The sequence below is a fragment of the Aegilops tauschii genome, chromosome 7, assembly GCF_002575655.3.
Source record: "Aegilops tauschii subsp. strangulata cultivar AL8/78 chromosome 7, Aet v6.0, whole genome shotgun sequence".
Taxonomy (NCBI): Eukaryota; Viridiplantae; Streptophyta; class Magnoliopsida; order Poales; family Poaceae; genus Aegilops; species Aegilops tauschii.
In genome coordinates this window covers 193,262,025-193,279,494 of record NC_053041.3, presented here as the reverse complement: position 1 = coordinate 193,279,494, position 17,470 = coordinate 193,262,025, and the positions used below count along the sequence as shown (strand labels likewise).

Below are 17,470 nucleotides of genomic sequence, written 5' to 3'. Positions count from 1 at the left end.
TACTGCAACCACCTCCAGGTTCATAAAGTTCAGCCCTCACTTGTTGAAGAATTCAGGAAGCTGAACCTCCATATTGTTCCTCCGGGTGCACTCGCTCCCCCTCCTAAGGAATTTGGCAAGGTGAACCTCCACGTTGTTACCCAGGGTTCCCTCAATACCCTAGTTGCTAAACCAGATCTCGAGGACAGCATCAAAAGGCTACAGAAGTATGACTCTGAAGCCTACAAGATTAAGCGCTACCTCGCAGAAGGAAAGCCCTCATTCTTCACCATTTCTGAAGATGGCACCCTATACTTCAAGGGCCGCCTAGTGGTGCCATGTGCAGAGAAAAACCTGGATATGACACAGGAAGTTATGAAAGAAGCTCATGATACGCCTCTAAGTATCCATCCTGGTAGTACAAAGATGTACCAAGATATCCGTCAGAGATTCTGGTGGACTAATATGAAGCAAGACATTGCTCGTTATGTTGCTGAGTGTGACGTTTGCCGTCGTATCAAAGCAGAACATCAAAGGCCTGCTGGAACTCTGCAACCTATCTCTATTCCTGAATGGAAATGGGACCATGTTGAGATGGACTTCGTCACTGGATTTCCCAAATCGCAGAAAGGTAATGATGCTATTCTTGTCGTCATTGACCGGCTTTCCAAAGTTGCACATTTCCTGGCAGTCAAAGAAACGATCACTGCTAGCCAGTTGGCAACGCTCTATATGTCCAGGATTGTTTCACTCCACGGTATTCCATTGGTTATCAGCTCAGACCGTGGCAGCTTATTCACTTCAAGATTCTGGGCAAGTTTCCAAGAAGCAATGGGAACTCATCTGTCATTCAGTACTGCGTTTCATCCTCAATCTCAAGGACAAGTTGAACGCGTCAATCAAGTTCTCGAAGACATGCTTCGAGCTTGCGTTATTTCCTTCGGCAAGAAATGGGAGGAATCTCTCCCGTATGCTGAGTTCTCTTATAATAATAGCTATCAAGCTAGTCTGAAGATGGCCCCCTTCGAAGTGTTATATGGACAAAAGTGCCGAACCCCTCTGAACTGGTCAGAAACTGGGGAACGTCCACTCTTCGGTCCGGATATTATCCAAGATGCCGAAGAACAAGTCCGCATTATTCGCGAGAATCTCAAGACTGCTCAGTCACGTCAGAAGAGTCAGTATGACCGTCATCATAAAGACATGGTCTATCAACCTGGCGAAAAGGCTTATCTTCGAGTCACACCTATGAAGGGTGCTCACCGCTTCGGGATCAAGGGCAAACTAGCTCCTCGCTATATTGGCCCATTCACTATTCTCGAAAGGCGTGGAAAAGTGGCATACCAACTGGAACTACCGCCGAACCTTTCTCAGGTTCACGATGTGTTCCATGTGTCACAGCTCCGCCGTTGCTTCAAGGATCCAATCCGAGCTGTGGATCACGAAGTGCTCGAATTGCAGCAAGACCTCTCCTATAAGGAGCATCCGGTCCGCATTCTCGACCAAGCTGAACGCCGCACACGTCAGAAGGCGATCAAGTTTCTCAAAGTCCAGTGGTCGCACCATTCTGAAGATGAGGCCACTTGGGAACGAGAGGATCGTCTGCGCGAAGAATACCCCGCACTGTTTCCTTCTACCTCCTAAATCTCGGGACGAGATTTCTTGTAGTGGAGCAGATTTGTAACACCCTGAGAATCATGCTACAGTAACCCCCCGTGATTAAGCTAATCATATTGCTAAACAGGGCTAGATCACATTTGAACCACACCCTTGTCAAACCCCTAGTTCAAACTTCAATTAAATTTAAAAGTGGAAAATAAAAGTTTTCAAAAATTCAAACAAAAATGTTCAGTGGGTTCTAAATAATACACTGGTAATTATGGTGGAGAAATCACATTTTTATAAAATGTCTAAATACTTATAAATGAAATAAAACAAAAAAGGAAATAAACAAATAAGAGAAAACAGAAAACAAATCAGTCAAAAAAAAAAGAGCAGGCCTCCCCCCCACTGGACCCGCGGCCCAAACCCCCCCCGGCCCAAGCTGGGCCGCCACCCGCAGCCGCGACCCCGGCCCAGCCCACCTTCCCCCCCCCCCCCCCGCGTCCCCTTCCTGTTCCCCCGACCGGGTCGGAATGGGGCGCGTCGCCGCCGAACCCCCTCGCCGGCGGTGAACCCCGCGAGAGGATAAGGGCGCCAGCGGCCCCCCGCTCCCTCGGGCCTCTCACCCACTCGCCCCCGCTCTCCCTCGGCCTCTGCGCCTTCTCCCCCGCCAGATCCCCCTCCCTCTCCCCTCCGTTCCCCTCTGCCCGAGCGCGCTCGCCGCCGTTCACCGTAGTTCCCACGGCCACCGTGCCCAGATCGCCCCGACGACGTGCCCGAACGACTCCCCGCCGTCGACTACGCCGACTGCGCCATCGGGAACGAGCCGAGCGCCACTACATCGACCTCCCCGAGCTCGTCTTCCCCGCACGGCCGCCGTCGATCGTCGCCGACTCCGGCTACCCCGCGCCCTCCCCGAGCTCGCTGCCACTCCCTACGGCTCCGCTGTGAGCTCCTCTACCTCCTCCCCCTCTCCGCTAGCTCGCCCGCGCTCCCTAGCTTCTTCCCCGCGCGCGCCCGAACGCCACGCCGCGGAGCTCGCCGCCGGCGTGTCTCCGGTGACCAAATGGTCACGGGCGTTGGCCCGCTAGCCCGACCGCACCATGCCGCACCCGCCTAGCTAGCTAGTTCGGCCGTTCGCGCGCTCTAGCGTAGCTTCCGTCGGGCACCCGTAGCTCCTCGCCGCCGGCGAGCCCGTAGCGGTCGACCCCGTCCGTTCCAGCCCCTCCGACCACCGCCGTTGGACGCGCGACGTCGAGCCGCGTCGAACGCGCCCAGCCCCGCCCCCGCAAACCCACAGTGGGTGAAACCCGCGCCCCTCCCGCGCGCGCCGCCGTGCGTTTTGGTCGCCGGCGATACTCCGGCGCCGGCCGCCGACGTGGCACACCTGGGGCCACCCCTGGGTCACTGCCAGTGGCCCCCACGGGCCCAGTTGACTGGGTTGACCCAGTCAACTGCTGACTGGGCAGGCCCAGTCACTGACATGCGGGCCCCGCCGCAAAAATTAAAAAAAAGAAAAGAAAAAGAAAATGTTTTATAAATAAAAATAATTAGTTTAATTAATCTCTCACTGACAGGTGGGCCCAGTAGTTAATTAACTAAAAAACTAATTAGTTAATCCTCTGTTAACCCACTGTCTATGACAGGTGGGTCCCCCTTGTCAGTTTGACCAGTCAACCCGGACTGTTAACCGCTGACGTCACTCCTACGTCATGCTGACGTCATATCCCTTTTTCTGTTAATTAAATAATTCCAGAAATTCAAATAAACTTTGAAAATTCATATCTTTTAAACCGTAACTCGGATGAAAATGTTTTCTATATGAAAGTTGCTCAGAACGACGAGACGAATCCGAATACGCAGTCCGTTCGTCCACCACACCTCCCTAACCTATCGAACTAGCAACTTTCCCCCTCCGATCCGTCTGTCCGAAAACGCGGAACATCGGGCATACCTCCCGGATGTCCCCCCCCCCCTTCACCGGTACCACCTACTGTCGCGTTAGGGCACCTCTAGCACCGCTCATTGTCATGTCACGCATCGTCATGCTTATGTTTGCATTGTATTTACTGTTTCTTCCCCCTCTTCTCTCCGGTAGACTACGAGACCGACACTGCTGCTGCCCAGTTTGACTACGGAGTCGACGACCCCTCCTACTTGACAGAGCAATCAGGCAAGCCCCCCCCCTTTGATCACCAGATATCGCCTACTCTAATCTCTACTGCTTGCATTAGAGTAGTGTAGCATGTTACTGCTTTTCGATATCCTATTCTGATGCATAGCCTATCCTTGCTACTACTGTTGATACCTTTACCTGCAATCCTACATGCTTAGTATAGGATGCTAGATTTCCATCAGTGGCCCTACATTCTTGTCCGTCTGCTGTGCTACACTATCGGGCCGTGATCACCTGGGCGGTGATCGCGGGTATATACTTATATACCATATACATGACACATGTGATGACTAAAGTCGGGTCGGCTCGTAGGAGTACCCGCAAGTGGATCTTTGTGGCGGAGCGACAGGGCGGGTTGAGACCGCCTAGGTAAGAGGTGGGCCTGGCCCTGGTCGGCGTTCGCGGATACTTAACACGCTTAACGAGATCTTGGTATTTGATCTGAGTCTGGCCATTTGGTCTATACGCACTAGCCATCTACGCGGGAGTAGTTATGGGTATCCCGGCGTCGTGGTATCAGCCGAAGCTCTTTTGACGTCAGCGACTGAGTGGCGCGCGCCGTGTTGGACCGCTTTGACGTAACCGCCGTGATCGTGTGGGTTGCTAGGTCTGCTCGCGGCCGCGTTCGCAACGTGCAGGTGTGCATAGGGCGATGGGCCCAGACCCCTGCGCGCTTAGGATTAGACCGGCGTGCTGACCGCTCTGTTGTGCTTAGGTGGGGCTGCGACGCGTTGATCTTACGAGGCCGGGCATGACCCAGAAAAGTGTGTCCGGCCAATTGGGATCGAGCGTGTTGGGTTATGTGGTGCACCCCTGCAGGGAAGTTTATCTATTCGAATAGCCGTGTCCCTCGGTAAAAGGACGACCCGGAGTTGTACTTTGAGCTTATGACAACTAGAACTGGATACTGAATAAAATACACCCTTCCAAGTGCCAGATACAACCCGGTGATCGCTCTCTAACAGGGCGACGAGGAGGGGATTGCCGGGTAGGATTATGCTATGCGATGCTACTTGGAGGACTTCACTCTATTCTCTTCTATATGCTGCAAGATGGAGATGACCAGAAGCGTAGTCTTCGACAGGACTAGCTATCCCCCTTTTTATTCTGGCATTCTGCAGTTCAGTCCACTGATATGCCCCTTTACACATATACCCATGCATATGTAGTGTAGCTCCTTGCTTGCGAGTACTTTGGATGAGTACTCACAGTTGCTTCTCTCCCTCTTTTTCCCCCTTTCCTTTCTATCTGGTTGTCGCAACCAGATGTTGGAGTCCAGGAGCCAGACGCCACCGTCGACGACGACACCTACGGCACTGGAGGTGCCTACTACTACGTGCAGGCCGCTGACGACGACCAGGAGTAGTTAGGAGGTCCCAGGCAGGAGGCCTTGCCTTTTCGATCGTTGCTACCTTTGTGCTAGCCTTCTTAAGGCAAACTTGTTTAACTTATGTCTGTACTCAGATATTGTTGCTTCCGCTGACTCGTCTATGATCGAGCACTTGTATTCGAGCCCTTGAGGCCCCTGGCTTGTATTATAATGCTTGTATGACTTATTTATGTTTTAGAGTTGTGTTGTGATATCTTCCCGTGAGTCCCTGATCGTGATCGTACACATTTGCGTGCATGATTAGTGTACGGTCAAATCAGGGGCGTCACACATGGATGTCCCCTCCTATGTTGGAGTAAGTCGGTGTTGGGTTTAGTCCCACATCGGTTGTGGAAGGAGGCAGAACACGATTTATAAGGGCGGGGATGTCCCCTCCTATGTTGGAGTAAACCACGTTAGATGACGTTCAGTACCATACTAGCTAGTCAGATGATTCGGTTAGTTAGTTAGTGCATAGATGAGTCAGTGTAGTTTGCATGGAATGAGTCCAAGCCGGTGGCTCTTGGCCGTGTGTTGGTGGCGCATGGATAGGAGTGGATGGCATTACGTGCATGTAGTTAGTGATTAACATCATGCATGGAGTTAGTTGGAGTAATGGCTGGATGTGCTGGCCGGTTAGTGCGTGCGTGATGGCCGGACGTGACGGCTGGCTGTGTGCCCTGTGTATATATGTGTCACATTGAGCAATGGAAAATGGCCGTGAGGGCTGGAAGAAAAAATGTAGCCCATGTGTACGTCAAGGAGCAGAGCCACTCGCAAAGCTTTTGTGCTCTTCCTTGTGCGTGTGTGTGTCTGCGTTGAGCTTCCTTCCATGGTGTGTGTTGAGGGAAACCACAATAGAGAGTTAAGAGGTAGAAGAAGTGGCGCTGTGAGGAGGCGGCGCCAACAATAGGCGGCATCTCGCAAAACAGCCAGCTAATATAAATCAATCTTTTTGCAAGAATAATACAGATTAATCTAACACACTCTAATCCTTCTAGAACAGAATTTTCTAGTCTAGAATACGAAGCGGGCCGGGTTCGGGCAATCCTTAATATCCCTAATTCATGCACCCTCTAATCATAAATGCTCATGCTTGCTACGCCTTAGCCGTCGCCCTACTATGCGATCTAATATTTAGAAGTTAGAAAAAAATATGCAACGTAAATTGAAATGCAGAGAATAAGTGGATGTCCTTGCGTAGTAATAACAATGATCAGGATACAAGTCACTAGTCAGTGATCTGAACCACTTCGATTTTCTACTAGGGATCAGTGATTAATTGGGGTGAAAGAGCACCACGACTACTTTAATAATTATGCTACGATACTTAATTACCTAGGTCCCCGAGGAACTCTCAAGCTGCACTCACGTGAACGAAGGCAACATCTACATTGGAAAGACTACCCCACCTATTGTGATTAAGCTGTTCCAAGAACAATTCAAAACGGACTTTGAGTTGTTCCTTGCACTGCGCTCCAGAGAGCTTGTCAACGGAGGCCGAATGTTGCTAACATTTATTGGAAGAAAGAGTGAAGAGATGATGATGCATGGGGACGTTAGCACCTTATTTGAATTGGTTGCCAAATCTCTCCAGTCTCTGGTCCTAAAGGTACATACGTACATGTTGGTTACATCAATGATTTGTTTTGTTAGCCAGTAAAGATTACACCATGTTACTCTTTACTAACAAACTTATAATTGCTTATGTAACTTGATATGCTCCTAAGTTAATTCATTCTAGCATAGCAACTTTCCATGAACAAAATTTCATCCATGTAAGACAAAGTGACATATATTATCGCATGAGGAGCATACAAAGTGGAAGTACAGATTCTTGTAAAAGAAAAGAAAACTGGCAAGTGACATTTAAAAGCGAGGACAAAAGAATTCATGTGCAAATTAATACAATAACTTCGATTTCAATGATAAAAAATAAAGAAAAACGTCTCTACAAAATAAGAGTTCTCATTCGGTACACACTTATCTAAAATATTATTGGGTTGGATGATAGGGCCGTGTGGAGAAGGACAAGTTGGACTTCAACCTGCCATACTATGCTCCATCGGTGAAAGAGGTGAAGGTGTTGATCAATGAGAGTAAGCTCTTCGATATAGAGCATGTCAGACTCTTTGAATCCAACTGGGATCCTTAGGACGACTTAGACAGTGATGTGGTACTAGACTGTGCTAGTAGCGGGGTAAATGTGGCCAAGTGCATAAGGGCCGTGTTGGAGCCGCTGATAGTAGACCACTTTGGAGATGACATTATTGAGGAGTTGTTTGCAGTGTATGCTTCTGTCGTTGCAAAGCATCTGGAGAAAGCGAAGGCAAAGTACCCCATCATCTTGGTATCCTTGAAGAAGGCCATGCACTGAACTGGACACAAAGTTCATCGCAAAAGGAAAAGGCCACATATAGTTTAATTGGTGGTATATGCTGAACATTATAAAGTTAACGCCTACTATTGTTAAATATTACATCTGTGTTGCTCACCTGTTTTTTCTAAGAAAAAAGTCTCTCTTTTGTGTTCTATAATGAAAATTAGAAAACTTGCAAAGTCGTAAATAAACTGAAGTACCAATGGTCGATAATAAACCTAGAACTTCTCATGTATTTCATCTTTTCAATGGAGAAAGACAAATGTCACATTGTGAGAATGCTCACAATACCATATGTCTATTAATGAAGGGTAACCTACCACGCTTACCCTCCCCACCCCCAATGCACACCAGCCTATGCAGGCAACCACAATCTATTTAAATTGGGTCAAAATCATTCGTGCTGAATAAACTGGCTTTAAAAATTGATTTTTTTTTCAAAGAAATAATTTTGAAGAGTGGTTATCCACCAACATGATGACACTAGGTCTAGTGTAGCAACTATAATAATGGAAGTGGCGCTCCAAGCCAACGTCCCACGTGAAATGAATGACAATTAAACATCACCATTGTTGGTTTCAACCAATGATGACCATACAAATGGTTTTCACCCCGAAGTTGTAGATCTAGGGCAAGAGGTCCAAAAAGAGATTAGTGCCTGCACTCTTCCAAAGCTTTTGGCTAGTAGGTTAGATGGTGGAGATGAGGGGTGGGGGTGAAAGGCGAGTGGACACCCATAGAAGTGTAGTGCAACTATATTGTGTCAACAGGGAAGTTGTAATTCAATGGAGCATGCCATGTGGGTAGGCGATGCCACACATTTGGATTAGAGGTGGGATACTTAAGGCACGGATTCTGATGTATGAGTTATTGACTTATTATGTAATTTATTACAAAATAAAAACATTTCACATGCACAGGATTTCCCCATGTGATGTGTTACACATAGGACAGAGCAAATGATGCACGCGAGACGTATATGCTTTAAGGAGCTCTCTATGTCGTCCAAGAGGCTGTACTTCTTTGTCAGTGCCTTCATCTCATTTATTCTTTGCAATGTATTAAAAAGGGCCAACCCAATTTTATGGCATAGAACTCTACGGTTTTATACATTGGCCTATGGATGTCTCTCTCACACACACGTGTGCGCATACGCACACAAGAGAGGGGCTTACTTTGCAAAGCAGGTAGTGTCAGTTACTTTGAGCGTTAGGGCATGATTAATGCATAGGCCCAAGGTGATGCCTCACATGCCATGTAGGATCGGATGACAGAAAAAGTAGGTTCGGATGAGAAAGCAGGATCCTCTGCAGGAGGCATGTGCTTGGAGAGAAAAACTGTGATCCGGCGCATAAAGTTGAAAAAGTTGAATGAAAAGTAGAGATGCATGTGTAATAAGAGCACTTTCTATGATTTGATGAGGCCCACCAGTAGTAGCTTGCATTGGAGAGAAAAAAATCAATATAGATGCCTCAAACTACTTTTTGTCATGAGGCATATGTATCCATATGCCACCATTATACATGCCCTTAGAGGAAAGTGACTGACAGGGAGCGTCAGCTAAGAACAGAACTGTCAAGGTCTACAAGGTGCAATCATTATCTTTTGAATATACACGGTGGTCGTTCTTTGAAAGGGCAAAATAGTATTCTTGGTGTGTGACGAGGTCTGACACGATTTTTGTGTGACTGAGAAGCTATATACTCCTGCAAAAGAGTTTGCAACAAGCTATAGTAGACAAACTAATGGATTTGTCTGCGGGTGGAAGGACAAATTGCTTTCTTATGAAGGATGGCGTGCATTGTATATGTTTTTTTTTTTGCGACTGTATATGTTTACGTGACATACTTTTATACTCCTCTCTTATGAAGGACACATTGCTTTTGTACTGTACATGTTTACTTTATTCAGAGTTTTGTGTTTCTAACAAATGAAGAAAAATCATTTAATAAAGCCCGGGACGATTAGGAGCCTAGCTAATGTTTATGATATGATTTTTCTTTGGAACAGGGCTTCACCTCATTGAGTGATTTTTTTCACTTAACTACAGAATAGTATGATTGCAATAAGCGAAAAAACACTCCTTACCGACAAGACAAAGTACTCACTCCGGTCATTTTTAGTCTGCATATAAGTTTTGTCCAAAGTCAAAGTATCTCTACTTTGACCAAACATATTGAAAAAAAGTATCAATATTGACAGTGCCAAATCAACATCGTTGGATTCGATATGAAATGTTGGTATTTTTTTAATATAAATTTGATCAAACTTTGTAATGTTTGATTTGACATAAATCCAATATGCAAAGTAGAAATGACAGGAGGGAGTAATAGGAAGAAAGAAGAACTCAAATTCATAATATGCCATTTCGAGAAACGCCACCAGCTAGCACGTGTAACAAGCATTAACGTTGGTGTCATCACGCATTTGTCCTCCCACCGGCAACTCCGACTCCACCACAGAAAGAGAACACCAACCCGCCAAAATATCAAGCACAGCCACCGTGCTGAGTTTTCAGCACAGGACGGGATGCTGAAGACGAAGGAGCACGACCAACAGCTTCGGGGCCACACGTACGGGCACGATCAGCATCCATGAGTAGCTGGTGTCTTTCTCAAACGTGAAGTTTGGAGCGCGCTTCGCCCTTGTTGCATGTGTTATTTCCACATTGGTTTGTTGTATACTTGCTCGGTTTTTCATAATTAACTTAAGCATCAATTTTTTTCTTCTTAGGACAAAGCCTTGGTGCGCGTTTCGAAAAATATCTGGCGTCCTTGTCAGCTTCGACCCCGGCGAAAGAGCCTGTTGGTCCTTGTAGTTTTGTGAGCATACGGAACATCGTGTTCCTGCTTTCTCAAACGTGACTGTCCTGACATGCATAACATCAGTAGAAAGAGATACCATGTACGGTGCGCTCGATTTGTTGCTGTTCTCCCTCGCGGTTGATTCGCCCTCCTCGAAATCTCGAATCGCAGTCCGTACATCGGTGTATGTGGTGTCGCCACCATCGGCGGGTACCTCGCCGCGCTCACTCCGAAGATGATGCTTTGCGGGGCTGGCTTGCCGTCCCACACACCGCACTGAGAGCCAAGCATCCGTGGCCTGGGTGCCGAGAGATGAGCAGAGTATATCACGCACTTGCTATTGGGCGATTTTCAGTGCTGACTCTTAAATTTGTTCCGACATCTGTCATTTGATAGGAACGATCAGTTCGTAGACATGGATGTCGGAGCCGGTCATCTAACGCTACCCTTATAAATTTCAACAACTATTTGAATTAAGCGGACGAAATTCACGCGCTCGCCGTCGATCTGGCCATCCGTCAGCCGGTGCTGCTCTAGGAGGAACAGATTGTACCATTATTCCTCCTGCGCCTGCTGGAACGCCAACATAGGCGCCGGCGCAGGCTGTTGCTTTGCCATGGCGGTGTTGTAGTGCGCGTACGCCTGCTCCATAGTGAAGCCGGCATGCACAGGCGCGGGCTCCGATGCGGTGTCGTCGGAGCTCGTCTCCATCGTGGGGTCGTCCTCATCGTCGGAGACCTCGGGCGAGCTGACCGGCATGTCGACCTCAACCTGCCTTGCATGGCGGCTCTGCCAAGCGGCCGCAAGGGTGGCTACCTCGTGCTTCATCTCCATGAAAAGGCTCTCCCACAGAGCGTTGCGGCCTGCAGTCATGGCGGATGCGGTGCAAGGGAGGAGGATGTGGAGTGGCTTGTGTTGTGACGTGGAGTTAGCCGGATATAGCCGCCTTTAAATAGCGGATTCCAGTGAGGCCAGACATCCAGGTGTGTCAATGCGCGGCGACGGAGTGGGTTTCTCGGCCGGCGAGTCTATGTAATGGTGGCATACGGATGGACGGGGTATTGAACGGGCGTGGTAGATATCCGTCACGTCCCGTCCAGTAACGCGTCTCCAACATTGAATAGGCATGGACACCGGGGACATGTCGCGGGCGGCGCCCTCGGCTGGTGTGCCGCTTCAATGGTGGAGCCAGTAAGAGGTCGCGTCGGCTCTGGATCGGATTCAATGTGGAGCGGCTGCTCTACCGCGGCATGAATGCGGGCAGCTAACGCCAGGCGGGAACGCGCATGAGAGAGGGAGAATGGTTTTGGGTGGGTCAGGGTAGCTAGAAGCGGGCGTGGGTGCTGTCCGGAAGCCCACAAAGCCCCCTCCCCCTCCGATTTGTCTCCGGTTTGCAAGAGAAAATGCGTCCGGACTGTCCTACGGCCTGATGCAGGACCATGTTGGATGGCACAACACATCCGGATCGCGCGGTCCAAACGGTTGTAGGTAGTTTGAGAATCGGCGTGAAGATGCCCTAACAGCATAAGCACCACATGCATTGCTAGGACAAAATTGTCCTTTTATTACAAGTTGTATGCAAAAGAGGCATGTTCATCACATAACTAAGAAGCTATTGAGGTGGGAACAGAAGATTATGTGCCACAAATGTTTGTCTCTGGGATGAGACATTTAACATATGTATGTCAAGAACCTTGGGAGTGAGCATGTTTGTCTCGTGCAATATTGTCAAAACTTAAGTGCTGGTACGGCGGGGGAGTATATAGCCATCTATTCTCTGAGAACCTCACGTGTCCTTGATAACGAAGGCCTACGTACCTAGAAAAGAAGTGAGGCACACTCTTAGTCAAGGTGACCTGTCAATCAAGTTAAATATGCTCCTTTTCCAAACAAAACAAAAACTGTTAAGTACGCCTTGTAGTACCCAGTAGAGTGAATGAGTGTGTGTGTTTGTGCGATAACACTACACACGGGCAAACTCGACGGGCTCTCACCGACCATGCTGCTGGCCTCATCTAATCCCCCCCCCCCCCCCCCGGTGGGCCCACCTCACTTAATCAAATCTCAGCCAATTAATTCTAACAACCCCATAACCATCTGCGAACCAACCTGTGATTGGATGGTTAGAGAGACAGTGGCATTCCCAGCCCACGTTCAAGTACTAGTGCTCGGCGATGCGCTTTCAATGGGAGGAGATGTTCCTGTCGACGACGAGGTGCCTATGATGACTTCATAAATTTCAAGATGACATGCCGACTCAGTCTCTCGAAGGTGCTCATAGAGGTGAGTGTATACACGTATGTATGAGCGCTTGCGTTGTCCTACCTCTCTATAAATGATAGAGCCGTTGTGGTCTATACTGGACACATGGTGCAGTCAATCTAGCAAGCTTGTACCCCCGAACTTGTAAAGCTAATAGGCATCACCCCTGAATAGCTATGAAGGAAGGGAGCGGCGTTCGCATGGTTACCGGCAACGGCGAAAACAGCTACGCCGCAAACTCCAGGCTCCAGGTTTGTTTGTTTTTTAGTTGAGAGGCTCCAGGTTTGTATCCTGCACTGTGTTGCAATTCACTCTCGTTGCATGAATAATTTGCTGTGTTTCATGCATGTATGCAGGAGAGGGCCATTTTGGAGACAAGGCCGGTGCTTCACAAGGCCATAGAAGAGCTGTGCACGTCGCTCTCAGCCCGACGGAGCACGATGGTCGTCGCTGACCTCGGCTGCTCGTCGGGCCCGAACACTCTGCGTGTCGTCTGCGAGGTGATCGGCGCGGTCCAGTTCTACACTCGGAAATCGGAAGAAGAACGGCGCGCCGTGGAGGTGCAGTTCTTCTTGAATGACCTGCCGGGGAACGATTTCAACCTCGTCTTTCGGTCACTGGAGCAACTTGAAGATCTCGGCGGCAATGAGACGCAGCCCTACTATGTGGCGGGCCTGCCGGGATCCTACTACAGGAAGCTTTTCCCTTCTCGGAGCGTCCATTTCTTCCACTCGTCCTACTCCCTCATGTGGCGCTCTAAGGTATGCATGCATCATATTGTCTGCAACGTGATAATTATGTCCTAGCTAGTAATGTTCAAGTTTTAGTTAATTAACGATCTGTAACATCGTTGTTCGCTAACTCAGGCTTTATTTATGTGGGCGTTGTCAGATATGAATGAAGAAAACATGTTAGGTATTGGATCAACTCCAAGATTGTTCAGTCCATATTAATTCTAGGTGTAGTGGATCATAGATCTGAAGGACACAATGTCTTTTAGTGAATGCATGCAACTATATATGCAAGGCATACTATTAAGTTATAGAGAATGGTCGCTGATTGGAAAATTTTGTCGCCATAGTTGCAAAACTATGGAATTTGTACACGTGGAAAGTTCACATGGCAACATAAATAAAATTTGAAAACAAAACAATATGTGTTAGCAAAAAAGTACAATGATATAATAAAAAATCAATGAGTATAAACCTATTGTATTAAATTTTACAATGTACTTCCTATATTAATTTAGTCCATCTTACACTTCTCCGAAATTGTTTGTATGCTATAATATCCCTTTATTTATGATAGTGTATCGTTCGATGCCAATACACTCGCACTAAAATAAGCTACGGTAGTTCTCCCTTCGTTTCATTTTACTTTCCATATCAAAAAAATTACTCAAACCAGGGATGAGCTAAGATGTGCTTTTTAGGCTAGAGGTGATACTAATGCATCGGTTCATGCTAGGGGTACCGTGCAGGGCGGCGTCTCGCAAAACACCCAACTAATACAAATCAATCTTTTTGCAAGAATAATGAAAACTAATCTAATGCACTCTAATCCTTCTAGAACAGAATTTTCTAGTTTTGAATATGAAGCGGGCCGGGTCTGGGCGACACTTTGCATCCCTAATTCGTGCACACCCTAGTCGTAAATGCTCATGCTTGCTACGCCTTAGCCGTCGCCCTACTACGGGATGTAATATAAAAAATTAGAAAAAAAACTAATATGCAACATAACTTGAAATGCAGAGAATAAGTCGATGTTCTTGCATACTAATAACAATCATCAGGATACAAGTCACTAGCCAGTGACCTGAACCACTTTGATTTTCTACTAGGGATCAGTGATTAATTGGGGGTGAACGAGTACTACTATCGTTCGACAACTTAATTAATAATGCTACGATACTTAACTACCTAGGTCCCTGAGGAACTCTCAAGGTGCACTCACGTGAACGAAGGCAACATCTACATTGGAAAGACTACCCCACCTATTGTGATTAAGCTGTTCCAACAGCAATTCAAAACGGACTTTGAGTTGTTCCTTGCACTGCGCTCCAGAGAGCTTGTCAACGGAGGCCGAATGTTGCTAACATTTCTTGGAAGAAAGAGTGAAGAGATGATGATGCACGGGGATGTTAGCACCTTATTTGAATTGGTTGCCAAATCTCTCCAGTCTCTGGTCCTAAAGGTACATCCATACATGTTGGTTACATCAATGATTTGCTTTCTTTGCCAGTAACGATTACGCCATGTTACTCTTTACTAACAAACTTATAGTTGCTTATGTGACTTGATATGCTCCTTAATTAATTCATTCTAGCATGGCAGCTTTCCATCAACAAAATTTCATCCGTGTAAGACAGTGACATAAATTATCGCATGAGGAGCATACAAAGTGAAGTACACATTCTCGTAAAAGGAGAAGAAAATTGGCACGTGAAATTTAAAAGTGAGGATAAAAGAATTCATGTGCAAATTAATACAATAATTAGATTGGATTTCAGTGAGAAAAGTTTAATGAATAACGTCTCTACAAAATAGGAATTCTCATTTGGTACACTCTTATCTAAAATATTATTGAGTTGGATGATAGGGCCGTGTGGAGAAGAAGAAGCTGGACTCATTCAACCTGCCATACTACGCTCCATCGGTGAAAGAGATGAAGGCGTTGATCAATGAGACTAAGCTCTTTGATATCGAGCATGTCAGACTCTTTGAATCCAACTGGGATCCTCAGGACGACTCGGAAAGTGATGTGGTACTAGACTTTGCTAGCAGCGGGGCAAATGTGGCCAAGTGCATAAGGGCCGTGTTGGAGCCACTGATAGCAGACCACTTTGGAGATGACATTATTGAGGAGCTATTCGTGGTGTATGCTTCTGTCGTTGCAAAGCATCTCGAGAAAGCGAAGGCAAAGTACCCCATCATCGTGGCATCCTTGAAGAAGGCCATCCATTGAACTGGACACAACGTTCATCGCGAAAGGAAAAGGCCACATAGTTTAATTGGTGGTATATGTTGAACATTATAAGGTTGACGCCTACTATGGTTAAATATCACATATGTGTTGCTCACCTATTTTTCTAAGACAAAAGTCACTCTTTTTGTGCTCTATAATGAAAATTACAAAAATTGTAAAGTCATAAATAAATTAAGTACCAATGGTCCATAATCAGCCCAGAACTTTTCATGTATTTAATCAGTGGAGCAAAGACAAATGTTCCATTGTGAAAATGTTCATAATACCATATGTTTGTACTAATGCAAGGGTAACCTACCCCCCCCCCCCCCCCCCCCCCGCCGGTCTCCATGCGCATTAGTTGATGCAGGCAACCATAATTTATTAAAATTGGGCCAAAATCATTGATGCCAAATAAACTGGCTTTGAAAATGGAAATAATTACAAAGAAATAATTTTCATGAGTGGTTGCCATCAACATGATGTCACTAGGTCTAGTGTAGCAACTACAACAATGAAAGTAGTGCTCCAAGCCAAAGTCTCTCGTGAAATGGACGACAATTAAACATCACCATTGTTGGATCGAACTAATGATGACCATACAGAGGATTTTCATGATAGAATTGTAGCTCTAGGGAAAAACGTCCAAAAAGAGATTAGTGGTTGCACTTCCAAACCTTTTGGCTAGTAGGTTAGATGGTGGAGATTGGGTGGGTGGGGGTGGTGTATCAAAGGCGGGTAGAAGTGTAGCGCAACTATATTGTGCAAGGAGGGAAGCCGTAATTTAATGGAGCACGCTACGTGGGTAGGCGGTGCCTCACATTTGACTAGAGGTGAGATACTTGAGGCGCGGATTTTATGATGTATGAGTTATTTAATTATTGTGTAATTTACAATTTTACAAAATAATAAACACTTCACATGCTCAGGAACTTCCACCTGTAATGTGTCACACATAGGACATAAGAGAGGGTATCTGATGCACACAGTATGTAGGTGCTTTAAGGAGCTCTCTACATCGTCCAAGGGGCTCTACTTCTTTGTCAGTGCCTTCGTCTCATTTCTTCTTTGCAATTTATTCAAAAGGTCAATCCAATCTTATCCCGTAAAAACCTACGATTTTATTATATTGGCATATGAGTCTCTCTCTCTCGCACACACAAGCGTAAGCGCGTGCGAGCGCGCACACACAGAAAGAGAGGAGAATTGTCGAGGTCGACAAGGTACAACCATTATTGTGAACAAACGGTAGTGGTTCTTTGATAGGGCAAAATAGTATTTTAGGCGTCTGATAAGTTTGACATGATTTTTGTGTGATTGAGAAGCCACATAAAAAAGAGCTTGCAACAAGCTATAGACAAACAAATGAATGTGTTTGCAGGTTGAAGGACAGATTGCTTTCTTGTAAAGGACGTCGTGTACTGTACATGTTTAAGTGACGGATACTTTTATACTCCTCTCTTTTGTTTTAATTTTACTCAGTCATGTTACATATGGCTAGATAATTGTGGTTTAGTACTTTATTCCAAGATTTTTGTGTTCTAACAAATGAAAAAAATTAACAAAGCTTGGGACGATGGTTTTTCTTTGGTACAGAGGACTCACTGGTAGAGAATAGGCCTTTAGTCCCGGTTCGCAAAGGCCATTAATCCCGGCTGTACAACCGGGACTAAATATGCGCGACTAAAGCCCCCCCTTTAGTCGCGCCTCTTACGAACCGCGACTAAAGGCCCGTCCACGTGGGCGCCAGGAGTCCGTCGGGGCGGAGGACCTTTAGTCCCGGTTCTCGTGGCTAACCGGGACTAAAGGCCTCCTCCGCAGGTTTAGGGTTTTAGCCCCCCTAAACCTGGTTTTTTGCGAATTTTTTTAATTTTTTTTATTTTCAAATTTCTAAATTATTTTAACCTCTAATCTCTAATCACCACCCCTCATCA

At 46.6% G+C, this 17,470-nt stretch overlaps 1 protein-coding gene across 1 annotated transcript; it reads left to right on the top strand.

The window, feature by feature from the left end:
* The first annotated feature begins 12,591 nt into the window (after positions 1-12,591).
* On the top strand, positions 12,592-15,671 carry LOC109732659 (anthranilate O-methyltransferase 2). The gene is made up of 4 exons (XM_020291840.4): positions 12,592-12,823; positions 12,929-13,333; positions 14,496-14,765; positions 15,171-15,671. The coding sequence occupies exons 1-4, from the start codon at positions 12,749-12,751 to the stop codon at positions 15,534-15,536; spliced, it is 1,116 nt and encodes a 371-aa protein (XP_020147429.1). The 5' UTR covers positions 12,592-12,748; the 3' UTR covers positions 15,537-15,671.
* Positions 15,672-17,470: the final 1,799 nt, after the last annotated feature.

Coding starts and splice junctions, on each gene's coding strand:
- LOC109732659 (XM_020291840.4), top strand. CDS start 12,749: ATGAAGGAAGGGAGCGGCGTTCGCATGGTTACCGGCAACGGCGAAAAC. Junction 12,824..12,928: donor CCGCAAACTCCAGGCTCCAG/GTTTGTTTGTTT, acceptor GCATGTATGCAG/GAGAGGGCCATTTTGGAGAC. Junction 14,766..15,170: donor TCCAGTCTCTGGTCCTAAAG/GTACATCCATAC, acceptor GTTGGATGATAG/GGCCGTGTGGAGAAGAAGAA.